The 27293-nt window shown below is 39.9% G+C and overlaps 1 protein-coding gene across 2 annotated transcripts in view; it reads right to left on the bottom strand.

The window, feature by feature from the left end:
* Positions 1-396: 396 nt before the first annotated feature.
* Positions 397-27293, bottom strand: part of LOC109033849 (beta-1,3-galactosyltransferase 5) — a 37159-nt gene continuing 10262 nt past the window's right edge. The window contains exons 1-2 of one of the 2 annotated variants that reach the window (XM_019046664.2): positions 24777-25261; positions 397-9294 (exon numbers count right to left, since the gene is read on the bottom strand). In XM_019046664.2, the coding sequence (XP_018902209.2) occupies positions 8208-9272 (1065 nt within the window). In that variant the 5' untranslated portion in view covers positions 9273-9294; positions 24777-25261 and the 3' untranslated portion in view covers positions 397-8207. Of the gene's footprint in view, positions 9295-24776; positions 25262-27293 lie in introns of those variants that run through there. The other variant, XM_019046663.2, reaches the window with a different exon arrangement.

Raw genomic sequence — 27293 nt, 5'->3', positions numbered from 1 at the left:
TTTTCCTGAATTTTCTGTGTTAATCATGGTTTTTCCCTTCATAATTGGGTTTTCTCCTGTTTTCCCAGTTGGTGAGACCCCACATCGGGGTTACTGCAAGAGCAAGTATCTTGTCGGCAGTGTTTCGCTTGAAATTTTCAAGAATTTTCTTAACACAGAAAAAAAGAGAGAAAAAATCAGGGCGAAGTTTTCAAGAAATGATGTATAGATAATTCTTCTATTTAAAAAATTAATTAATTACTAGAATTCTGCAGAAATGCAAACCCGACCGAGATACACGTTTCTGCAGTTTTATCATCACCTTGTGAGGGAAAACTATACCTCAAGACGAGAACTGAATTATATATATCTTGAGGAAAGATACGTTTTATTATTAAAATAAAGTTCAACACAAACTTAAGAATTAAATGCTATAAAAAATCTATTTCGGTAAGTAACATTATACATGAGAGACAATAAGATAAGAGCTGAAGGATAAAACATGTCATGGAGTTTTAAAAAGTATTTTAAAAAAAGACGGAAGAAAAAAGAACAAGGTCGTTGAACATGAAGTATCCTCAAAAGTGACTAAACAGATTCCAATACACAATAAGAGATACTTTCTCAGAGTTTCTTGAAATTGACGGAGTAACAATGGGTTATTATCCATGTCATTTCAAGACTGATAATTAACGTAAGACTTTGAAACCACACAGCATGCCATAGAATGAACGTGAATAATTAACAATTCAACTATTGCTATTATATGAGATACGGGGTCTTTCGCTAGAAGCATTACACACCTGTAATGCAAAACCAACTTTCAACCCTACTCCCCATTTTCATCTATTTTCTTTGATCAATTCTAACCCAAGAATATCCTGATACCCATAAATGATGTACACTACACCTCAGACTATCCAAATTGATTTTTGGTAAGACTGATTTTTTTTACCAGTTTTTTGTCTTCTCCTTCGGCAGTCAGTGTAAACCTATTGTGGCTTTCGAGGCCAGAAACAACAAAAAGACATGACAGATCTTTTAGAATAGGCATGTCATATGTTAAATTGTGTATTTAGTTGTAAATATTTTAGACATATTCCCGATTCATGTTCACTTCAAGACATTTCGCGAATACTGGGTGTCTTTGGGAAGGCCATCATAGTGATCTCAGCGTTATCCGAAATGGCCGACCAGGCAGTTGTGTCCACTTGACTGATAAGAAAGCTTAGACGCACGTTGTAACGTTGATTTATTCGTACATTTTTTTCAGTTTGATCCTTGTGTGATTCTTTTGGTAAATACTTTAGTAACTAGTTTGAGACCACATAATCTTCAGCGTAATTGTCAAAAACCATAAATTCTCTTCTCACTTGGAAATTTACTTTTATTGGCAAGTATTTGTTTCTAACCATCACAGACTTACATTAGCAGTCTGATCTTGTTGACTGAATAAGACCAGACTAAAGAGAATTATCAAGTATTGGCAACCCAAAAGGTGATTAGTTTTGCTTTGATTCCATCCAACATAGAGAACGCATGCCACAGTCTATATCCTAATCCACACAGGTCTGTCATTCCTGAGGACGAATTTTGGAACTCTAGTGCGCAGAAACGTAGTATTAAGTGCCTGCAAGCAATGTATTTCTTATGGAAGTACCCATTGTGATGTAGCATTGAGTGCCGCCAAGTTAGGGCCGGGCAGGGAAGTGGATTTCAAAAGGATGCGTAATGACTGACCAGCGGGGCGATTATTGAAACTATGTCAGCCCGACACGACAAGACATAGCCCTATCTTAATCATGCAATATATCGCAATTCGATGTCTCATCGGGCTGGTTTAAATTTCAATAATCGGCCCGCTGTGTGGATTGGTCTTGTACCGATCACATAACTCATAGGCGCCGTGAAGTATACTACTTCACGATGCCTATGTATAACTCTATTCCTCCTTACTATTGCCTCGTCCAGTTGAATCAACACATAGCCTCAATAGTCAGGCTGCAGGAAACTTCACTCTTCCTATGATGGTGCCATCCCTAGAGTAGCCATTCCCTGGAAAAAATCTAAAAGGTTATTCTGCCGACCACCACAATAGTTAAGATAATCTGAGGTTTAATGTATAGGTACATCATTTTAAATTTGAATCATTTCTAAGACACCAATCAACTCATCTCCTTCTCCCCCTGTGGGCATTACACAATACAGAAATGGCCCCTTATTGTCTATAATACAGCACAGCAGGATATGTATCGTCTGATTATGATGGCTTAAACTGTAACTTTTCCTCAAGTTTCAATGTGGAAATTAAAAAAAACCGATGCATTGATCTGAGATGTGGGAGAGTCCTGAATTAATTTTATTCTCATCGAGGGATACGAGCCTATCGTTTAAACTCTTAAAACTAGTGAGATAATTCTTCCTTAATCTGTCCATAGGAGATTCTTCTTTGAAAACTGTTAATAATATACAATTCTGTTGAGTTTCATTGGAAAGTCATAATTGGAGGAACAAGATTTTGAAACATTGTCATTGGGTACATGTACGTATCCTGTTCAATAAATGGACTACACCATGAAGACCAGGGTAAAATTCTCAATCAAATTTTCACAATGACTCAGAGGAATGAGACTATTTAAAAGTTAGGTTGAAGCTAAGAGAGAGATGAATGGGCCAGGAGCTGAAGCCAACAGCGCTTTAATGGTTAAACACTTAAGTAAGATAGGGGCAGAAAAATTTTGCATGACTGAACAAACCCATTACTTACTTGAGCACTAAATTACTTAAAAGAGAATAAAAGATTAGACCTTTTACAAACAATGGTGATTAGTTACGATTTAGATAACAAACTTACACTAAACGCATTGAACTAAACATGAATAATACAAATATTTTTTTTTTTAGATTCTCTTTTGTTCATCTATAATTTCAGATGATTCATTATTTGGTTTATGGATTATTCCCTCCTTTTCAAAGAGCAAGACTCTAATAGGTATGGCACTATAGTTTTCTTGAAAAATCTTCAAAGTAATCAAGATGCCTGAGTGTGAGAAAATTCTATTGACATTTAATGATGATATGATTCTTTTCAATTTGGAGGGAACCGATGTGTCTTCGGGGGAATTTTCAGACACAATTTGTAAGAACTAATTTATTTTTGAGAATTTTAAAGGAGTGCACTTGGCGGTAAATAATCCTGCAAATTTTTCAACACTGATGTCTCTATCATGGTTGAAATGCTCTCTTAAATATTAATCATAGCACAACAAGTTGGTTAACAAACTATTTTTACAATAATATCAAATGTCTTTGGTAAGCATGATATGATTTTGGTGAATGTCAATTTATACTTGCTCTAAATTAACTACATACTAGGTGTTCAACTAGTATGAACTGAAGTGTTTGTTCGAAGGTATCAGCTTTTAAAACAATTGCAAAAAAGGTGTAAAGTACAACTGACATCAACTCCTACAGTAGAAGACAACAGCTATAATAGGAGATGCTTGTTAAATGGAAAAAACTGATATCAACATCTGGACATTTTGCAAATTTTATTCCGTTAATGCTGAACAAAAGAGTTAATATTTGGCTTGAGGGTTGGAAAAATGTAAAAAAATACTTTTGGTAGGGATAATCCTACCCATCTACTATAACTTCTTAAGTAATTCTGGTATCTCGCTCAAATTTTCAAAATAAAGATGGACCGACATAAGACGGTAGTAGTTTTTAACCATACTTGAATTTTCAGTGAGAGAAAGAGCATGATAAAATCAAGGGCTCTTGTCAACTGTTTATAAACAACATGAAATCAATTTTAAAGTTTTAAAACTTTCTTCATAATTCATCGATTACACATCCCAAGTTTACACATGGTGAGACAGAGGTTTGAGACATGAATTCGAAAATCGAATAAGTTTACACAGCCATTGGAATAAAATACTGGAAGTATACTTGCATAATCACAAAGGTAAAGGAGTGGATACAGAAACACGGGCAAAAAGCAAATCTATACCTTAGAGAGAATGCCTTGCAAGAACTACATAAAAGAACAAAAAAAACTCTAAAATTTCTATTTTTGAAGGACTATGCACACATTGTGGAATGCGTATGCATTTTAAATAATAATCAGCCCACTGAGCTCTGCTGCGATTGGTTGATGTAACGACAATTTAACAATGATGTAATACCGCAATAGAGAAGCCTCTGCTATCGGTTGGAGGAATAGTTAAATTGTGTTGAACTAAATCAAATAAAATCAACACAAAATACAAAGAAATTTGGCGCCAGTTGAATTTCAATTTTACTTGATACAACATTCCTTACAACCTCCTGAGCATGATGAGATTCAAGACTCGAACTATCTACAAGCCGATCTAGCAAAAAGTGGGGCTAAGAAGCAAATTTTTCAAAATTTTTAAACACATTTTCTGGAGTAAATTTTGCAGCATCTAATTAGTCATCGAGAAGAGCTTTATTTTCTTGGCCTCTAAGATAAAACAAATGAACAGAATCAAATTCATCCAAACGATAACTTGGGATGCAATGTCTATCCACACGTAACAGCAGCCCCGCATCTCCACTTGAGAACACGTGTGGGAAGGCCGGAAAATTCACTTTTCAACCCAGTTTTTCTCGAGATTGGCACAAAGGAAATTCGATTTTAAAAGTTCATTAAGCTACGAAGGTCATAAAGAACATCACATCGATGGCCCAAGTGCGGAACCATGTATCTCCATTGAGGTGTTTCAAAGTTTTGCTTTCTATTTTTTTTAAATAGAGGAGCAATTCAACTTTACAGCTTGAAATTTTTACGGAATATTCTACTGATAAAGAAGAAAAATCAGGGAAGTTTCCAGGGAATTACGTTCCCGGGTTTTCCAAGTAGAAAATGAAATATGACAGGAAGTCTGCAACGTCGCATACGGAGATATGTGGCCTCACACTTTGACCATTGATAACCAGAGCTACTAATATTCGAATCAGATAATTATCGACTGAATTACTTGTGGAGGACAAATATTCTTGCAAATTTTTCACTTTGGTTGGCTTCACTTATTTTTTAGACAGCAACTTTCATAATTTATCAGAGAACGCATGGCTTTTCTTCCTGCCCCCTTTGTTCTAAAACCTTTCTACAACACTGGGTATTTACTCCTCAAAATTCATCATAAATAGCGAGTTGAAGACATTACTCATAAGAAAAGGTAAGGCTGGATGTCTAAAATTAAATCTTGTTATATCTACAAATCTTACATAAACTTATCTACACAAAAGGTTACAAAGAAGAAGAATTTATACTACTTTATACAGTGGAGAGCAGTTTTTTTAGAGAGCAGTTTCACTTGAGATCTATTGAGTATACAAAAAAAAATCAGATCTATCACTGAATGCCACTGTTAACAAAACAGTAATCCTTTATGCTATTTAAATTAAGAGATGCGGAAAGGAAGAAATCCAAAAGACCATGAGCCATACTAGACACTTTTAACATGGAGTCGTGATTCTTCGGACTTATCATGCCACCCTTTCTGGACTCAAGCTTTTGCGCTGTGGAACAATATTAAGTTACACATCTTCTTGATTTTGCAATCAAAACTTCGCATTATTTTGTGCCAAAGTACGCACAAGTCGATAGTGAAACTGCAGAAATGCGTACCTCAGTTTACAGCATTGTACACTTCCTGTCATACTTTATTTTCTACATGAGAAACTACTCAACGTTATTTCTTGGAAACTTCCACGATTTTTTCCTCTAAGTAAAGAAGATTCTGCCAGAATTTTAAGCCATAATGTTGGTTCGGTCTCCTTTCAAAAAATAAAATAGGAGTGGATATTTTGAAACATTGCAACCAAAATATGCACTTTTCCAGTTTCACTGTTAACATTTCATCAGCCCCAATATGAAAGTAGCAAATTTCATCATAAATTCCACTGAGTTAAGGGTCACAAATAGGTAGCTCTTAAGAACAGTGCATGACTGCATGATGATACTTAGTTAGCAACCTGAAAAAAGTGGCAACACAAAAAAAGGGAAGAAATCGGTTTACATTCTGGAATAGTGCCTGTTGGATGATTGAATTTTAACTGACTTAGGTATGAATATTTTGTAGAGATTTACTTCAGATTACAGACTTAACCTAATATATATTAACTAACCTTCTTACGAAATCACAAAATTATGCCCTCATGGCAAGAATTAGGACCAGTCTGTTCAAGAGACTTGGTCCAGTCGATTTAATACACAAAAAACGACGAATTAAGGTAATTTCAAATATCTACATTAAAACATACTTTTGATAAAAAAATAAAAAAGACTTCTATTCATAATACATACCAATACTGAGCAAATATTTTGATAGTAAGGTAAACCTCTAAAAATGAAAAAAAAAAGAGAAAAGACAGATACATGCCCTTGGTCACCAACGAAATCTGTTCCCAAAATTCAGTTGTAAAAATATCACCCTGGATGTGGTACAACATTCTACATAAATCCATCACTCAGACTAAAAAAAATTGGTAGTACTTTTTTTAATTTGGCAAAAACACTGGGGTTTCTTCTTGCCTATTTCCAAAGAAGAGAGATACACACTTTTCTGAAGATGCAGAACAGATTGAGTTAACACAACAAGAAGCTTTAAATAAGTGCAAATAATTGAATATTTCAGATAATAAAAAAAAAGGAGGAAAAAGAATATCTTCAGATCTTCTGAATAGACTAAGTTGATGGAATGATGACAATGGGGAAGACAGAAAAAGTAATTACAATGTTAGCCTGAGAGATTGCTCTCTGGAATAATAACATATATTCTTTATCAGACTTTTTAATATCCTGAATATCTCCTGCATTTTGAGGGAATTCGTCTCATAATACCGATGAGAGAAGGGTTTAGTTGTGTGTTAGGGATGATAATGCAAAAATTAAAAATAAAAAAATCAAGAGAAATAAATGAAGAGCATAAGGGGTACGTAGATTGGAAAATGAATTGACGAAAGACACTTTGAAAAAAATAACTACCTACTACAGAAAGAAATATACAACGATTGAAAAAAATAAGAACTTAGCGGAGGAGAAATTCACAAACTTTAAACAAATTACGAGCAATTCGGAGGGATTATTGTGGTGTCTAATTAATTTCAGTGAAATTGGAAAGGAAGATCTCAGTCTGTCTCATAATTAGTTGTCAACATTCTAAAAAACAAGAAACAATACCGCAGAAAAAGTTTAAAAAACCACTCTAAAATTCAACCTTTAAAGATTCGTACAAATTAATGCGAAATTAATATCAATTTACTAACACTAATCACTGAACATTCAGGATTAAACCTTTTAAAACTGATGAAGAATCAGCACCAATTATTTTTATCACTACTTAAAGCACATTAATCTTTTCGCCAAGTCTCTTTTTTGTTTTAAAGACTCTTTAAGACAATAGATCCACAAAACAATATTTTATCACTCTACCCCCAAAATGCTAATTTCATTAACCGAATTATCACATTTTTAAAACTATTTTAAACATACATTAAATTAAATATCAATCCTTCGAAAAAAAAGTCTATTACCTACAAATAAGAAAAATTTCTTTCGTTTCAGCTTTTACTGAATCACTTCTCCAGAAGTTGTCTTATCAATCATTACATTTCTTTTTCTTTTTCTTCTATCTTAACAAATAGGCTGTCATTTTCAGTAAGTTACCAGTGTATACAACTAAAATTTTTAATCAGAAAAATATGAACAGAACTTTCATAGAGTAGAAGGCAGAATAAATTAATGAGAAGTATCGGCATCCGAAATCAATTCACAGCAGACTTTTGAACCGTAAAATTATTATTTACATACTTAGAAAACAATGAAAATCAGTTACAAGTAAAAAAAAACAATTTTAAAGATCAGTGATCTTGAGAATTCCAATGCTATCAGATAATGTTACGCTGTAAGGAAAAACAGTATGATAAAAATAATGCAATGATTAAAGAACAGAAACAACAGAAATGCACATAATTTCAAGATCCAATTAAAATGGCAGGAATTCTGTCATGAGGCAAACAAAAATATTTTGTAACTCTTTCAGAAACACTTGAGAAATTCATCTGAACGCGTTAAAAAATAAGTCAGTTTGTAACTGAACAAAAATCCAATGTAGGTAAGTAATACGTTATATCAAAGTTTTTTCAAAACTTTAATCAAGCAACAACCGTTGCTGATATGTACATTCTTAATCTCCGACTCACTGGACGATCGTTTCATTTTGCTGAGAACTCTCAAAATAGCGAGTGGTGTTTTTCACGATTTTCCAAAGACTGTTCATTTCTGTGATCAAATCGCCCGGGTACCCAAACAAGAAGTCATCTTGTGACTCTATGTACGGTTTTGATAGGAGGCCACTCAACTTATCTCTCTGTATTGCAAAAGGATAAACCGACGACAGAGACACATTAAGCATAGGAGCTAGAATCCCAGACACATAAATGTCGTCGATCCAAAAGAAAGGTGCCTTCCGTGCAATATGATACAGTTGAAAACTAACATCAGGAGAGTATAAAATGGCCCAGCCTTTGCATATTTGGGGGTACCAGTTTTTACTGTACTCCTTCGGGGATACTCTCCACTTGGACCTAAAACTACGTTGTACCACAGTCACTTGTATATCACATAAGATTAATTTTCGAGCACCTGTAGGGGACAGTTTTGATTCTATGAATTTCCTTAAAAATAGCACATTTACAAAAACGTCATCGTCAGTTTTGAGCAAATATTTGGCACCGGGGCAATGGTAGGATGCCCACTTGAAACCCATCACATGCTTGTACGTGAGGTTTCGATACGAGTCGATGAAGTTGCCTTGAACGATATCGTGGTGAAGCGAGTTCTCGGTTTCGATAGCTTCCTGCAAGGCGGGGGTCGTTTCGCCCAGAAGGAAGATGGTCGTCAACTCCTGACCCCAGGTGCTCCTGATCAAGTTGCGCAGCTTCAAGTTTTTAGGCGCCGAGTGGACGAAAGCCAGGATGAGTGGCGACCCTTGCGCCGACGCCGTCCTGCAGACCTCGTTGTTGATGATCAACTTGAAGTCGGTCATGTTGAGGAGAACCGATTCCTCGTCCGCAGGCAGCTCGTCCAGAGGCAACGCTGACGACTCATTTTGAGCAACCAAGAGCTCGTAATTATTCACAGTTTCCTTGATTTCATAGTGGAGCCTCGGATCTATGAGCACGTGGATGACACCCACGGTCGTTATCACGGCTGATAAAACGATCCATCCGATGACGGCCAATTTTTGTCTCTGCTCCAGCATGTCATCAGCGATGCATCCTCACCTGAAAGAAAAGCAACAATCTTATTAGTTGTTGCTCGTACGTGCCAAGTCGTGTAGAAATATCAGTTGCTACCATGAGTAGAGCCCTGGTTATCCGCGGTATTGGGGCCGGAATTATCGCGGATGATGAAAAACCGCGGATAACGGAAAACCGCGAATAATGGGAAACCGCGGATAACGGAAAACCGCGGATAACGGAAAACGGAAAACCGCGGATAATGGAAAACAGCGGGTAGTGGAAAACCGCGGATAATGGAAGATCGCGGATAATGGAAGATCGCGGATAACGGAAAACCGCGGTAAATCCGCACTTAAGATACACCGACCGAAAGAGCACTCTTGGACAGGGTTCCCATTTTAGATAATGAAATTCCCTGACATTACCTCGACACGTTTTTGTAAAATTGAGACATTTTTCGGTAAAAGGGCGCATGAGGCTTGCAATGATGCTAAGATTGTGCAATTTTTTATAGCGTTTGCGGCAGATGAAATTCATTCACAGTCGACTCACTTCCTTAGAATTGTGCAGAAAAACTCGGAGCGGATTCAGGGAAAAATTCATAGAACGACGTTGCACAATCTTAGCAGCATTGGAAGTCTCATACGCCCTTTTACCGAAAAATGTCTCAGCAATTCTATGACACCTGAAGATACGCCGGATGGTTAAATCGACATATTTTGAAATGTCTTTTACTCGAACTTGCTTAGGAACGTCAAAGTCATTCTGAAAAAATAAATGCATAAAAGTGTTTTCCAAAAAAGAAATAAAAAAAAAAAAAAATCAGAAATCCCAACGACCGTGGAAGACAGGGGGTTCTATCAGTGTTCGAAACTCACAGGCGCCAACGCGCCAAATGCGCCTAAGAAATGGGTCATGGCGCCTAAAAAAAGAAGGCTCTGCGCCAACGTGGCTCCTAAAAAGTGCTCCCCCCCCCCCCCCCCCTCAAAAAAAAATTCTAATTTTCCTGTTTGGTGATTTTTCGAAAGTTACAAGTTACAGCTGCTAGTTCTGTGTAACTTAAACATCTTGCGTCTGACTTTTCAAAAAATGCGCCGTGAAGTATAGGCAAAAAGTCAACTTGGCGCCTAAAAAATCTTCAATAACCCCTAAAAATTGAGCTTGATGGGCCACATGATTCCTAAAATTGTAAGGTGAGTTTCGAACACTGGTCCAAACCGCAACTTTGTACGTTCGATAATAACCGAGCTGTCGCCCTTTGAAGAGTCGGGTTTTTGACGTCATCCACCGCGGCTGTGACACCCTTGGTTTTTTCCACCTTGCTTTCATCCGAGTTTCACAACCAGTGCAAATGTGCGTCACGCTGACTGATGAAAGCAAGGTGGAAGAAACCAAGGGTGTTACTGCCGCGGTTGATGACGTCAAAAACCCGACTTTTCAATGGACGATATCTCGGTTAATATTGAGCGCAGAGAGTTGCGGTTTGGACGGATCTCATTATTTTGAGCTAATCTCCGAGAATCAAGCCTCAAAACACGATTCTATGACCAGCGCAACTGGCCCATTTTTTATTGAAAAATATGACTTCACTCATTTATGCAGGCGTTCAACCTATTTAAACCAGTTTTCTTCCTACACTCGGTTTGAAAGCACGGACGGCTTGTGCGATGCAAATAGTCGTGCGTTCCGGAATACAATTGCATACCCAAATAAATGAAGGCGTTTTCGCGACAGCATATCGCTCCGTCTCTAACTAACTCAGTTCCATTGAAAGTGTTCACACCTGCAACGACTTGCTAACCTAAATACATACGTGGGGTTTTCATAATGGAACATCGTGACCTTCTGACCCTCTGAACTGTCGCCATCATAACCATAAATTGGAAAGTCAATGACCCTTCAGTACTAAGATATTGTCCTGATGCGATGACACAGTGTACTTTGAACAACCAATTTCCCTCGCATGTCAAAAGAGGTCATTCACTTCTAACTTATATCTGTTTATTACTTGCTGATGGAAAAATGGCGTCGAAAATCAGGACACTACGGGGGTTTTTACAACTTAACACGGTTACCTCTTGACCCACTGACCGGTCACAATTGAGGAGGGTTCCGGAAGAAAGGCCCATGGGCGTATGGGCCCTTTTTCCGGAGAACGCATTAATGGATTGCCCGTACCCTAAACTATATGTGCCTAAAGTTTCGTATCGATTCGCCAATTTTTAGAGCCTCACGACCATTTTTCCGGGCGCGGGATTTCCACTGAATACCTCTATGAGCGGGGTATCATCGTGATCTAGAAGATGACGCGAGACCCGAGCAGCCCCGGCCAGCAGATAGCGATCCGACTGATAACAGCCCCTCTTTGTACATCGAATGCACTGATCACTAGCTGCAGAAGAGTTGGTCCAATCCCATATTCCTTCGACATTGTTGACCAAAACAAGTCGTGGTCACGTCAAGATTTTGGACAATATCTCAAGGCCACCCAGTTCATGAAAACAGAAAATGACGTCAAATTACAACATTTTCGTCAATATGTAGTGGCCCGCTATATATATTTCTTCTTCTTCTTCTGTTGGTTTACTAGCTTATAATATATATTTTGTATATGACTGCGACCTTCACATAATGACCAAAATATTGATGGTGTGACCACGGCTACGGGACATTAGAGTGACGTCACCTCATGTACAAGTCATTGGTAAATTTAGATAACAAGCGCCTGATTGGTCGATTCTGATCCCATGCAAGCGTTTGATTGGTTGATTCTGATGGAAAAGCGTAATATTTTCCAATTTAGGTAGTAAGGTAATTATTCAATTCACTTTGCAAGCTTTGGTCCTATGAGAATTATTACGTCATAGTTTACCCCCGTGCATTCTACACTAGTGTGGTAACACTGGATACGAGGTGATATATACGCGAGCTCTGGCCGGAAAAAGGGTAGTTTCGGCTTGGTTCTTGCGCGCGTCACATGCAGGTGTTGGGTATGTCATTATTTCTGTATTCTGTTTTATAAATCTTTCTGTATTTCTTTATTGCATATTGTTACATGTATTGCGTGTTGTGCATATTTTTTTTTTTTTTTTTTTTTTTTTTTTTTTTTTTTTTTTTTTTTTTTTTTTTTTTTTTTATAAATATATGTTATGTTGTTTATGTGTATGTACCATTGTGTATGTTTTGCATGTTGTATGTGTTTGGCGCTTCTCTTATAATTCTCATTTTTTTAGCGTGTTGCATGCAGCTTCTTAATATTACTTCTGATTTTCTTGTATTGTTTTTTCCTTTAGGTGACGAATGCAATTAATTTTTTTTTCTTTACGCAGGTTCTAGGTTCTTATTTTTTCGTGTGTTGAATGCAACTTTTTGAGTATTACTTCTTATGTTGTTTTTTCCTTTAGGTGACGAATGCAATTAATTTTTTTTTCTTTACGCAGGTTCTAGGTTCTTATTTTTTCGTGTGTTGCATGCAACTTTTTGAGAATTACTTCTTATAGTCCACGCCACGAAAAGTGGCGGCTGAGGGGCGGAGCCAGTCGGCCGGTCCAGTCTATTGTTGAAGGGTTGAAGCGCAGATATTGGCCCGTGGTTGAGCGACGACCGGCCGGGGTGAGTTCCCACTGAACCTTGAACCCGGCGCCCGGGATTTTCGGGAGACACACTAATTGGGGAGAATACGCGGCGCGATGCGTCGCGCTGGATGCCACCCCGGGCGCCGAGATCAAGGTGCGCTCAGTGTGTACTCACCCTGGCCGGCCGTCGCTCGACGCGTGTCTGGGGTAATGACTGGGCCTATACCTGCGCTTCAACCCCTCAACAATAGGACTGGACCGGCCGACTGGCTCCGCCCCTCAGCCGCCACTTTTCGTGGCGTGGACTATAGTTGTTTTTTCCTTTAGGTGAAGCGTGCAATTAATTTTTTTTCTTTCCGTAGGTCCTTGCTTCTCATTTTTTTTGGCGTGTTGCATGCAGCTTCTTAATATTACTTCTGATTTTCTTTATTGTTTTTTCCTTTAGATGACGAATGCAATTAATTTTTTTTTCTTTCCGAAGGTTCTACGTTCTTATTTTTTAGTGTGTTGCATGCAACTTTTTGAGTATTACTTCTTATGTTGTTTTTTCCTTTAGGTGAAGCGTGCAATTAATTTTTTTTTCTTTCCGTAGGTCCTTGCTTCTCATTTTTTTTGGCGTGTTGCATGCAGCTTTGAATATTAATTTGATTTTCTTGCATTGTTTTTTCCTTTAGGTGAAGTGTGCAATTGATGTTTTTTCTTTTTGTAGGTTCTCTTTAACTTAAGTCTTTCTTTCCTCCTTGTCTTTTTGCCACATAATGCATTTTGGTGTTGGGTTTTTTCTTTTTCTATTTGTTTTCGCTTGCAAAACAACAAGGAGGAAAGAACGACGTAAGTTACAGTAAATTCGCGTTCTCAGTAAAGTCCCCATGCCCTCCCTTGCTTGAAGTGATCTCACTTCAGTAATTTTTTTTTTGCCCTCCCTTGCTTGAAGTGATCTCACTTCAGTAGTTTTTTTCCCATTTTTTTTTCCATTTTTTTTTTTTTTTTTTTTTGCTGCAATTAATTTTCCCTCTTACTTTCGGCCCCCTCCCCTCCCAAACAGAGAGTGGGTCTAGGAATTTTAAATATTCTAACGCCCAGTTTTAGAACAGGGGGCGTACGATACCGTAGCTTTGGTTCGAAGGATGCAGTGGTGTTTCGGCACTTCGTTCAGTCGGCCGGCGGCCATCGCTTTCCTATGACGGCTGAATCCATAACCAGGACCCGGTATGGTGCAAGTTAGAGGGCGGTAAAAGAAACCCTCGGCCCTTCTGGCGAAAAAAAAAAAAAAAAGATGGTCCATTTGTATGGGCGGGAGGATACGTAAAACTCCTTCATTCCTCTCTGTTTCTTTTTCTTTTGTAGTTCGGCAGTGGATCAGTAGGCCTCAAGGGGAAGTTCAACCACTATAAAGAAAGGAACAACGCGCCACTGAACTTACCTCCTGAGAAATCATGTTTTTGCGATGGTCTTTCCCTGTTCGAAATGATGAGTTAGCCGTCACCAAAACAAAGATTAATTGAAGTCAAGTGTGTCTTCGTGACGGTTACCTGATTATTTTGAAGGGGGTTTCTCTAAGGTGGTGTGGAAAGAGTTCTTCTAAAGATAAAACAGCAAATGAATTTAACTAAGTTGTGAAATAGCTTTTCTGAGATGTTTTGTAACACGTTTTTTCACTGAAACCAAATAAGTAATAAAATGGAGAACCACTTTTTCTAGTTTCACACGCAGAATTCTCGCTTGTCCTCAGCGTTTCCTCAGCGGAAGAAAGTAGGAGGTTCTTTTATTGGAACGTCTTTGTATATTAAAAGGAACAATATCCATTCTGACATGAGCCCTGAGATCCATAAGCATAAGAATGCATGCATGACAGGGATCATGTTACAATGGATGTAGTTCTTTCTTGTTCCAATCCGTCCAAGTTTGTTTCGAGGGAGAGAAATTTGAAGAGTGAAATTGTCTCGGCGTTTCGTGTATAAGGTTTAGGTCCCTGGACTGAAGCGCAACTGCGCTGAGGCATCTTGAAGAAAATGAACTTGATGAGGGGAGAGGAGGAAAGTGTCGCAAAGCATTCCTCATTGAAACACTTTGAAAACTGTAATTCTATTATGTTGCGTAACATTGAGCGTGCGATGCGAAGCGCCAGACAAGTTGCGATTTCATTAATTTTTTATCCTTTTAAAATCCGTGAATCGATCAACGAATGATTTGAGAAGACAACCTCAAGAATAAATATCATCGTATCCCCATCGATATTGCGGAGCGTGAGTATTAAAAGGCGAGATTGGTCGTAGTATCAGATGCGGGAAAAGAAACAGGCACAATGTGAGTACATGAAATTTAATTCATAATAATCAGCTGATTGCGGAGCGCGGATTACTTAAGTCGTAAAATGGGTCGGTAGCGCTGATCGCAGAATCGTGTTTTGAGACTTGATTCTTGCACATAGCTATAAGTCATAAGATCACTCCAAACCAGTGTTCGAAACTCACAGGCGCCAACGCGCCAAATGCGCCTAAGAAATCGGTCATGGCGCTTAAAAAATGAAGGCTCTGCGCCTACGTGGCCCCTAAAAAATGAAGGCTCTGCGCCAACGCGGCTCCTATAAAGTACCCCCCCCCCCCCTCAAAAAAAAATTTCTGATTTTTCTGTTTTGTGATTTTTCGAAAGTTACAAGTTACAACTACTAGTTCTGTGTAACTTAAACATCTTGCGGCTGATTTTTCACAAAATGCGCCGTGATGTATAGGCAAAAAGTCAATTTGGCGCCTAAAAAATCTGTAATGGCCCCTAAAAATTGAGCTTGATGGGCCTCATGGCTCCTAAAATTCTAAGCAGTGGCGTGGCGTGCTTTGCGATTTATCGATTGTTATGCCATTTAAACCTGTGGAAAAGGATCGATAAACAGGGTGTTCGCAGCGAACACCTTAATAATCGATTATTTACCATAGGTTTAAATGACAGAACAATCGATACATCGCAATTCACGCCACGCCACTGATTCTAAGGTGAGTTTCGAAGACTGGTCTAACTATTTCTATAATGAGCCCGCTGGACGCCGGAATGAGAGGAGGCGGCCTCTTGAGCGACAAGTTCTTGTCGGGGACCCAACAACCCCTCCGATTTTTCCTTTGAACTACTTTCGAGTTCGCGTCGCCAGCCACGACGATAAGCCGTTGTTAGCGCTCAAAAGTTTCCTGAGCGTATCACCGGAAAACATCGCGGAATTATTGCACTTGGCCAAATTGCCGGAGCTGTCAGTACGAATCGAAGATAACATTCTCCTTAATGAGCTTTCCCGTTCTAAGGGTGAGCTGTCAGTTTCCTCGTCGGCGCACATTGGATCCAGTCAATCAGCGAGCTTGGACATGGAGTTTTCAACTCAAACTGAAAATTTTGATGTTTAAATCGTCACACTTTAAATTTTAAGGGGTGCTTCTGAATGTAAATTTCACGAGGATACCAGTAGAACCTCTTTCAAGACTTCAAAGTTTTGCATGAATGGAGTTATAAGCTTTTAAAGTTTCCAAATTTTGTCGGATCTCTCTCATTGACTCGATCCACTGTGCGGCGGCCCGTGCTTCGCTATCGCAACGTGCCTTCGTCGAAAAGAACAACGCAAATCCAGTGGAAAACGTACGAGGGGCAGTGGTTTTTCTTGGCCACAGCAGGACTGAAGGCGTACCTACGTGTACTGCATCGCCAAGGAAAAACGCTGTATGAACCTCCAGACGTTGCCAAACTTCCGTAGAGAAAACACAAATCCCCTGCGAAAACGAAATTGCGAAAACTTGTAAATATTCTCCTTCCAATTTTTCAGAGAATTTTACTCACAGATTGATCTGAAGTACCTTCAAAATTTGGACAATTTGGAACTATAAATTCTGGCTCATCTGAAAAAACACTTATGTGCGTAGGGGAACTAATGGCACATACGTTGTTTTTAAACCGGGCTAGAATTTATAGTTCCAGATTGCAAAATGTAGTCCCTTTAAAAATTAAAGGAGGTATTTATAACTTTTCTCAAAAATTATGCCTTACCAGGGGAAAGGCGACGGATTTACTGTTCATACGGCGTTTTTCCTTACCACGGCAGTATGATGCGACCCACTGACCGTGCCCGTAGAATATCTTGTGGGGATCTCGGTGGGTAGAGAATGAACTTTTAAATTCGAATATTGAAGGAAGGCTACCCAGTAAAACCAGAGTAAAACCTAGACTAGTTCAAATCATTTAAAAATGTTGTGAGGTTGATGTTTTGCTGAATTTGGAAATAGTTTCATGGAACACAGAACACAGCCGTTTTTCACGCCTTCGCCTTCGGCCGTAGCGATTCGCCTTCAATTCGACCGGATAGGCAAAAATGGCTCCCACGAGGTGGAATAGTCGCATCCTTCCAGGCTCACCTAATGCCCGTCTTGGCCAAAATTGGAATCAACTCATGATAAACACCTAGTGACAATGTGTAAATCCACACTTGGACACGGCTGACATAGGGCCGGTTATTTCACCTTCGGCGAAATTCAACATCGTGTAAAAACAACAATTTCAACTGATTTTTTTCTGGGGGGGGGGGGGGGATTTCTGGGCTTGTGTGATACATTTCACGGTTCAAGTGACATTTCTAGTGCAGATGGGACCAAGAGTCTTGCCTGAAGGCTGATTGTTGAAATTGATAGACAGAGCTATAGACAAATAAGACAACCTCTTTATTGAACCAGGCTTTTTATTGAAATTCATAGACAAAGCGATAGACAAAGAAGACATAGGGAGTATGCAGCGATCCTATATTGGTTGAAACGGGTGGTTGTTATAGACTAAGGGGGATAGATAATGATGGACTAACTGTAGGGCCTCTCATAGGTTGCTATTGGTTCGTCTATTACTTATCTCCTTTGTCCATAGCAACTTCCCGTTTCTACCAATAGGATAGCATTATTTTCAGTTCGTCATCTTTGTCTATCAATTTCAGAGGAAACGCAAAAACGAGAGGGATCCTATTGGTGGAAACGGATGGTTGCACTGACAAAGAGGTAATAATAGACTAACTAACGGCAACCCGCGAGAGACCCTGTAGTTAGTCCATAATTTGCTATACCTTAGTCTATATGAGTTGATTTAAGTAATTCTTATACTTGTAAATTGAGTTGATTTAAGTAATTCTTATACTTGTAAATTCGAGTTGATTTAAGTAATTCTTATACTTGTAAATTTCATCTCATCATAGCTAATCTCTGTTACTCATAGTCCTACTAATTCTTGTTCCTTAAATTCAATTTTATCACTTTTATTGTAAGTGAAAACGTACATGTTTCTATAACAAGCGATAATAAACAAAAAAAAAAAACCTTAGTCTATAACAACAAACTTTTTCAACCAATAGGATCGCTCAATTTTCCATTTGTCTTCTTTGTTTACCAATTTCAACAATCAGCCCGCTGAGCCTCGATCGTGCGTAGGGACTTTTCGTTCTTTACGGTTTTAAAAGAAACGAGGAAACTTGACCCCTTCAATATAGACAAATTGCGCTACATTGAAAGCGACTCGCCTATGGAGTTTGTTTATCGTGGCTTGTATTCCCAATTCAAAATAAAAGCCAACTTTGATATCAAAAGCTGAAAGGCGAAACCACGTATATCCGTTTGCGACTTTGCAGACTTCCTGCCATACTTTATTTGTTATTTGGACCGAGTAATTCCCTGAAACCTTCCTTGGATTTTCATCTATGTTAGAAGAATTTTCTGTATAATGTCAAGCTATAAAGTTAGCTTGTTGCAGTGTTGCTCTTCGAGAAAATATAGTAGGAGCGGAAATTTGAAAATCTGCAATGGAGATACGTGGTTTCTCAATTTTGCCATCAATGTTACTGACTAATAGTCTCCCTGGGATAGCTTAACGACACGGAAAATTTCAAATGATTGACTACTATATCGCGTCCAATTTGGTTTTTTCATTTTGCGCACCTTTTTCCTCGAATGAGCAACAGCGAGAAAGGATGAGGGAGACGAGGAGGACGCAAATTATGTAAAAACCAAGTATTTAAATATTTGAAAATTTTGGGGGCATGTTATGATCTTAGTATTGTGGGGAAGCTAACAATTAGCTGTAGCGAAGTTTTGGCTTTTTGTATATTTTCCGAGGAAAATGCACTAATGGGTTCGCTACCAAAGTCAGACTTGGACCATAGACCATTTAGACCGTTAAGCAAAAAGGAGCCCAGCCACACCAGCTATTGCCGAAAAGTGGGCAATTTTATTTATTACATGGAAACGGTGGTGCTGATTTCGGTGCAAATTTCCGTGAATTTTCTGCATAGTGCGAGGCGAATTCCTTAAAATTTCGGAAAGAATTCGCACGAACTTCCTCTTGTAAAAAATTAAATTGCCCGATTAAATTTTGTCAATAGCTGATATGCCTTGGTTCCTTTCTGCTAAACGTGGTCCATTTAATAAGAATTGATCGTGTATATTAGATTACTTTTAACTTTGAATGTCGTTTTTGGAGCGATGGAAAGCTCTATACGTAGGTCATTTTCGAATGGAACGATTCGATTAAACTAAGCTGAGAGAAAGTGGACGCGATCATAAATCGTAAAATAAAATCGCAGCATGACGATGGTCGGTTCAAGTCAGTGGCGTGGCGGGCTTTGCGATACATAGATTGATCTGCCATTTCAACCTACGGAAAAGGATCGATAAAGAGGGTGTTGGCAACGGACACGTTAATAATCGATTCTTTAGCATGGCTTTAGAACGGGGAAATATCGATAATGGATCGTTGACTGGTTGAATTGGCGCGGAGCAAAAACGGCGAGGCATGGCATGCATTGCATTCACTTGGATTTGAATGAAGATAAAACAAGCGAAAATAGAGCTGGATTCCGACTAAGCACCCAAGCACACATCGGCACTCGCATTCCCCCGGATTCAGAGTAAACGATCTACATCCAGCTGCGATTACATTAACGACCTCTCTAAAATTTTTCGCGTCTCATGTTTCCCTCTTTTTCCCACACGGTCCGCTATGTAAGCAGAAAAGAGTCTGCTAGATGAAATGGGCTGCATTTTGCAATTAGGAACTAAAATCTCTGGCTCATAAGTAAAAAACATATGCCCAGCAGAGGTGCAGAATGTTCACGACCAGCAGGCCGATTATTGAAATTGATAGACAAAGCTATAGACAAAGAAGACAAAAGAGATACGGAGGGATCCTATTGGTGGAAGCGGGTGGTTGCAATGGACAAAGAAGATAAGTAATAGACTAACTAACGGCAACCCATGAGGGACCCGATAGTAAGTCCATAATTTTCTCCCTTAGTCTATAGGAACCACCCATTTCAACTAATAAGATCGCTCCATACTCCTTACGTCTTCTTTGTCTATAGCTTTGTCTATTAATTTCAATAATCGGTCCGCTAGCGAAATATATCAAACGGACGGGTGAACGGTGTACCAGAGTGTCTACTAAAACAGGCTGGCCAAAAATCAGTACTTAACGAGTACTTTTTTAGTACATTCCCAAGAAATTCGGTACCTCCTCAACAGAAAAATTCAGTACTTTTTCGGTACCTTCATTTGACGTTCCAAAAATTTGAATTTTCCGCTGAAATTGCGAGAAAAATGACGAAAATTCCGGATAGTCTTGCGGAATTTCCGCACTTTTTCATTACTTACGGACCGCCCTTCAAAACTCAATACTATTCGGAAATTCCGGACTTGTAGACACCCTGTGTACACTGCAAAACACGACGCACACTCCGGCAGTGGCCGCGCTGATTTGTTGTTAAAATTACTTCGACAGCCTCGATTTTTTGTCAGATTTACTTCCAGCGCACTGATTTTAGCTAAAGATTACTTCAATCGCGCTGTGTGGTAGTGGGTATGGAAAATTTGCGTTGTGCTGGTGAAAGCGTGCACCGGGAAAATAAGGGTACAAAGGTTGCTCCTAAACTGAGTCGGAAATTGTATAATTCTGGCTGATCTGTAAAAACACGTAAGTGCATTGGGAAATTAGTGGTACATACGTTGTTTCTAGACTGAGCCAAAAATTGTAGTTCCTAATTGCAAAGTGCAGTGCAATTGGACCACTGAAGAGGATGTGGAATTAAGCTACACAATATTTGGACTACATTTTGCAATTCGGAACTATCATCTTTGGCTCAGTTCGAAATAAAGTATTTACCATAATTTTCCCTATGTACACAAGTGATTTTACGGGTGCGCCGGAAATCGTAGTTCCTAATTGCAAAATGAAGTCCAGTTGTTTTCTTGTCGAAAGTTTTCAGAGAATAGGGTGAATGCACTAAAACATTCCAAATCCAACTCGTCAAGTATAGCACACGTTGCAATAAATTGGGTTGTGCGCAAGCTATCTATTCACTAATTGAAGGGCCGCCTCTTCTTTACATTTATTGCAAAGAAATTGAAATAATAAGTGGCATTTCCCCCCCCCCCCCTTTTCATTGCTAATTACCTGCCTTTCTTGCACAAGGAACGCATCGTATTCAGGATGTCTACTAAAACTGACTGGCAAAATTTAAGTGCTTTTACAGTACTTTTTCAGTACCTTTCCAAAAATCCGGTTCCTCGTAAGGATAAAAAATTCAGTACTTTTCCGATACCTAAAAGTTGATTGTTACTTTGAGTTCCTCTTACTTAGTTATATTTCTTACAGCTTATTTATTTTTAATTTTTCAATAAAAATTATCCTTAGGCACACTTAAACTGTGCGGTCAAAACTGCAATAGCCGCAGGCAAGGGAAAATCGACAGGGTCAGCGTGGAGCCTGAGTAATCTTTCATCGCATTGCTAAGGCGCTAAGATACAACTATACGTACTCTCCGGAATGCGTGAGGTATCACGCCGTAATTGAAGGCGTTTTCAAAACTACTAACTTTCCATATCGGGATTCTCGATCTCGTGTCGCATAAAAAGCGGAGTATGCGATAAATGGAGTGACTGATCACATGAGCTGCTGCAACAGTCATGCTCGCATCTCATAGCTTAATTTTTTTTGTTTGTAGCTTTCGTTCCAGTTAATAATAATCGCGTAATTTGTTCGGATGTGTTTCCGTTCTATTTAACCTTTTAAACACATTTGTAACTGAACTTTCTTGTATTTTATTTTTGATTTGAGCTCCTTTTGTTTAATTATATTTCTTATTGCTTGCATTTTTCAACTTCTTCTATTAAAATTATCCTTTTGTTAATTACAATGCTAGCTTAGGCACACTCAATCTTTACGGTCAAAACTGCAATAGCGGCAAAGGAAAACCGACAAGGCCAGCGCGGAGAGGGTACTTCAATATGAATCTTCCATCGCATCGCTAGGGCGCAACGATACAACTATTCGTTCTCTCCGGAATGCGTGGGGTATCATGCCACAATTGAAGGCGTTTTTGAAACTGCCAACTTTCCATACCAGGATTCTTGTGCGTCGCATAAATAGGGTGCCTAAAACTAGCTGGCAAATATGAAGTACTGTTATGGTAGTTTTTCAGTGCCTTTCCAAAACAGTCAGTATCTCATAAGCAAAAAAATTCAGTACCTTTCTGGTATGTGCGAGTGAAGAAATTCGAAAATTGTAAAAATTCATGCGCAAATCGCGAGAAAAGTAACGTAGCCTGAAAATTTTACAATTTTAACAAAAACTTTAAAAATGTTGTTCATTTGTACAATAATACTCTCACGAGGAGCGCCCTGACAATCTTGGTATAATGCCAATTCTGAGGGTGTAGAGAGTGAATAGTGGCGTGGTGTGGCGTGTTTTGCGATAACTCGATTGATCTACCAATTAAACCTATGGAAAAGGATCGATAAACAGGGTGTTCGCAACGAGCACCTTGAAAATCAATTCTGAACCGTTGCTTCAAATGGGGAAATATCGATAATCGTTCATTCACGCCTCGTTATTGAGCCAGTGAAGTGATTTAAGAACGGCCTCATGTGCAGTGGGGGATTCTTGAAAGTTGATAACATTTTTTTTTTCCTCCATTTAAATGTATGTAAAACAGTAGATCCTTGGTGAGGCAGCTTGGCTCGCCTAAAATCGATATTTTCAATGGATTTAAATGGAGCAAAAAAAGTGTTGCCAACTTAGAAAATGGTCACTACCCATTTGCAATCCACAGCCGCGTGAGCAGAGCAATCAATATTCAGTTATTCTGGAGGAGTGAGGAGCAAAAGACCCGAGTAATTAATAAGTCGGAACACGTGCGGAATTTCCGTCAACACAGATTAAGAATAACCTCCCTTCCGCCCCCCTCTTCACCACTCATCAACAATGAATGAGTCCCACGAGACAGCATTCTTTCTTCGACCTTCCAGTGCAATCGCACCCAGGAAATTTACTCCCATCAAGTTGGCATCATTGTTTTTTCTCCATTGAACAGTGTTGCCACAGAATTTAGAAAATGAAATTCCCTGACATTTCCCTGATTTCCTTGACACATTTCGGTGGAAATCAGGGAAAGATGGTGGTGGAAACTTTGGTGGAGAGGTTTGAATGGTGAGAAAACAATGATGCCAACTTGCTGGATCTACCTAAATGGAAGAACATTCATTACATACAGATTTATATTTTAGAGAGATTGGGTGAATTCACAAACTTTTCGTTTTCGGCATTGTAAAGTCATAAAAAAATTCAGTCAGAGTGTCAAGGAAGTCCATACACTTGCTTTAATTATAATGGGATGAAACGTTGGCAAAGATTCTGGAAGACGGCAACCAAGAAATGCCCTTTTAGCACCCAGCGCTTCAATGTTATCCGGTGCCCAGAGTTGGAAACTTACTGCATCGTAAAATTGAACTACATTTTGCGACAAAGAACTAGTATTTTTGGATAGCTTTAGAAACAACCTAAGCGGTGTTAGATCCCCTTTATAGATGGGTGTTTTTTTTAGATGGGCCAAAAAAAGTAAAGTGCAGCGACAAAAAATGCAAAATGCAGTCCAAATGGATGTGCGCTTGCCCTTGGCCGATTGAGTACTGCCTGGATACATTCGTGCGTGGAATTGATTATGGCTCTTGCATCATGACACGTTATATCGACAGACTTGTTTTTTATGAACCCAGAAACTGGAATTAGAAAAACCCGATCCATACTATTTTTTTTTGGCTTGACGTCGAAAGGACGTCGAAGAGCGGATAACGCAAGACGCCTCGCTTCAATATCCATTCTGAATATTTCTACCCGAGACTTGGCTGGTATTTTTGTGGGTTTATCACGACACGGAAACTTCCGTTGTCACGACTAGAACTACATTGTTTTACTGATACAGACTCATTCCCTGGCTATTGGAGATGTGACGGGTGGTTAAGAAGGCATAATTGAAAATAGTTTTCAGGAAGATTTCTTTTTCCAAACCTCAAACCCATTCTAGAAAGCAAATGAAGGTGATTTAACAAATTTTCCCCGACATTTTCGTCATTTTTCCGGTTTTCCCTGACTTTTTGAAATTCCCTGACATTTCCCGGTTTTCTCTGACCGTGGCAGCCCTGATATGGGGTATGGAGCAATCCTACTGGTTGAAAGGGTGGTTCCTATACACCAAGGGAGATAACGATGGACTAATAGAGTTTCTCGTGGGTTGCCGTTAGTTACTCTGTTACTTGCCTCCTTCGCCCTGCACTGAGAAAAAACTATGGCTTATAAACCTATTAGTGGTAAATATGGAACACCACTAATAGTAGTACCTCTACATATAATAATAGCACATATACCTTAGTTATGGTCTCTGTACCTTAATTAGGTACAGAGACCTTAGTATGGTTCACAGACCGAGAATCATTAGTTTATTTACGACTATTATAGGTGTTCCATATTTACCTCTAATAGGTTTATAAACCATAGTTTTTTCTCAGTGTGTGCAACCCCCCGCTTCCGTAAATAAGGATCCCTCCATATCTCTTTTGTCTTCTTCGTCTATCAATTTCATGAAATTGGTCCGCTAATCTTTAAAATCCGTACCTTTTCATGGAAAATCCGCACGTTTTCCGTACATCCGTAACGTGCTCGATTAACGTTATGACGTCTCTGTCATTTTCCCGTCCACTTTAGGCATCCTTTCACGCGTGAAGCACTGTACTGAGTACGCTCTGGACGTCCAGAATGAGCAGTGGATCTTCGAATTAAGACTCGGAAAATGACATTTTTTCACCGTCTATTGAACCACGACCTCCTTGAAGCTGACGAGAAACAAAGGCTGAAGGATCGACGGCACTTGGAGTTTAAACGCGCACGGCTGCGGCTCGTAGAATCATGAACTGAGCATGAATCACGGCGATAATTCCAGATGACGATACCGCTGCGATGCGAAAGTGTGAGACTGATTTAAAGGTAACGAGTAATGAGTAAGGACTAACGACTAACGCCACCCAGCGGAGAACGAGCGGCGGGCTAGCGGGTTGCCGAACTGGGGAATATGAGAGAGAGCGCGCGCCAATTCCTCGATTCCCGATTGCAATTGCGGTCTGCGGACAGCTCTTATCAACACGAGTGAGGCCGCGCGCGCGGGCAAGCGCCGACAAGTTCGCCATGAGCGTGAGCCGCCATGCGTCACCGGGGGGGGGGGGGGGGGGGGGCACGGGGGCACACCGCCCCACAGCCCACGGGCAGTAAGTGCTTTAAGGTGCATCGTCAGACCAACAGCTGCTAGATCTCGTTTTGCCTTTTGATTTGCGATATTCACCCGGGCCGCGGAAATATTTCAGTACTTTTCCAGTAAGTGCCTCCATTCGACGAAAGTCTGAAAATTCCGGAAATTTGAAATTTTCGCTCGAATTGCGACAAAATTGACCTGCACACAAAATTGCATGGATGGCTTGAAGATTTACCGGCTGCAAAATCGTGATCTCGCGGGCAAATACTGCTCTAGGCATCAACGCGCAGGGATATTCATACTTTCCAGGCTTTATTGAAAAACACGCGTGATATGAAGGAAAAAATTCCGGACCTTCTCGAGGAATTTCCGCACCTTTTCAGTACCTTCGGACCGCCTTCAAAAAAATCAGTGATATTTCCAGACTTTTCGGGCCAATAGTCACCGTGGGTCCCGACCGCTGGAAAATGTCCTCGAGTCCTGTATCGATGATCCCGCTGAGGAAGCGGCTTCTCGTCTCTGCAAGAGTTGGCGGGAAACTCAAGGGCGTTGCGTAAGTGGCGCGGGAAAGTTTCCGCTCGGCGCGAGGATGATCGGGGCCCGAGACACGTGCTCCAGCGCGGCGCTCGCTGCTCCTGAGGCTCAGATCACGATCCGTGAATCCGCTCGCGAAAAAGGGGAAACCGGGAATGGGAGGACGCTGCGCCGCGAGCATGGGGGGCCTCGGAGGTCACCGCACAATGGAAATCACAGAATCATAATTCTACGCTACGTCAGGACGTCATGTCAGGTCGGTGACTCGCTAATAGTTGCCCGCAGTTTCCACGGCTCCAACCGTCAAAATCATAATTATAGGAGCCTCCGTGACGAGCAATGGTGATTCAATGTTCACATTACCCGCTCAGTTATCTCTGATCCAAAAATTGTCCAACTGTACCAGTGCTCGAAAGACAAAGGCGTCAGCGCGCCAATTCATTGCGCCTAGGGAATCGGTCGTGGCGCCTAAAAAATGAAATCTCTGCTCAACGGTGGCCCCTAAAAATTACAAACCCCCCCCCCCCCAATCATAATTTTCCTGATTGATGATTTTCCGAAAATTTCATCAAGTTACAGCTACTAGTTCTTTGACTAAAATATCTTGCGTCTAACTTTTTACTAAATGCGCCATGATGTATGGGAAAAAAAAATCAATTTGGCCCCTAAAAACTCTTCAATGGCCCCTAAAAATCCAGCTTCATGCGCCACATGGCTCCTGAAACTCAAAGGTGAGTTTCGAACACTGAACTGTACACAGGTTGGCCCATGCAGACCTAGCGTGGCAGGTTTTTTCTCCAGTATTTTAGGTCGGACCACGGGACCAAGCCTAGGACTTGGGGGACGAATTGGGAATCGACCCCCAAGACATCAAAATTTCATAGTCTTGGAGCCATCCGGGTCCCCCTCGGAAGATGGGGGGGGGAGGGTCCTCACCTCAAAGGTCGAGGTTTACGTCGAAATTTTTTAATTAGCTCATCGGAATGAAAAGGTGCGAAAATATTAACCCAAGTCGATGCCGAGAAATCTAAAATCGGCCTATCCGTGTCCGAAATACTGACCCCGGTGGAGGATGTAGAGGGGACTCCACACTGGTTCCATTTACGAATTTCGACGCAATTCGCGTATTCATGCTGAAAGGAAATATTTACAAATACATCGAGGCCAAAGGAATACTACTTAGATAGCATTTCCGTGCTTTGTCGCTTTATAGATTTCATTCATTTCCATGTGTTTCTTTCGAGCATACATACGTCCACATCCGCAAAGCTCGTTTTGGGAGGGAAATCCGACTTTTCGGAAATTCTCATGTGACAAAATCCTTAATGTCATTTTCCTCCAGTCAACGCTAA

The sequence above is a fragment of the Bemisia tabaci genome, chromosome 6 (genome assembly GCF_918797505.1).
Source record: "Bemisia tabaci chromosome 6, PGI_BMITA_v3".
In the NCBI taxonomy this organism is placed as follows: domain Eukaryota; kingdom Metazoa; phylum Arthropoda; class Insecta; order Hemiptera; family Aleyrodidae; genus Bemisia; species Bemisia tabaci.
Note: the sequence above shows the minus strand (reverse complement) of the source record. Positions and strands in the feature narration are given on the sequence as shown.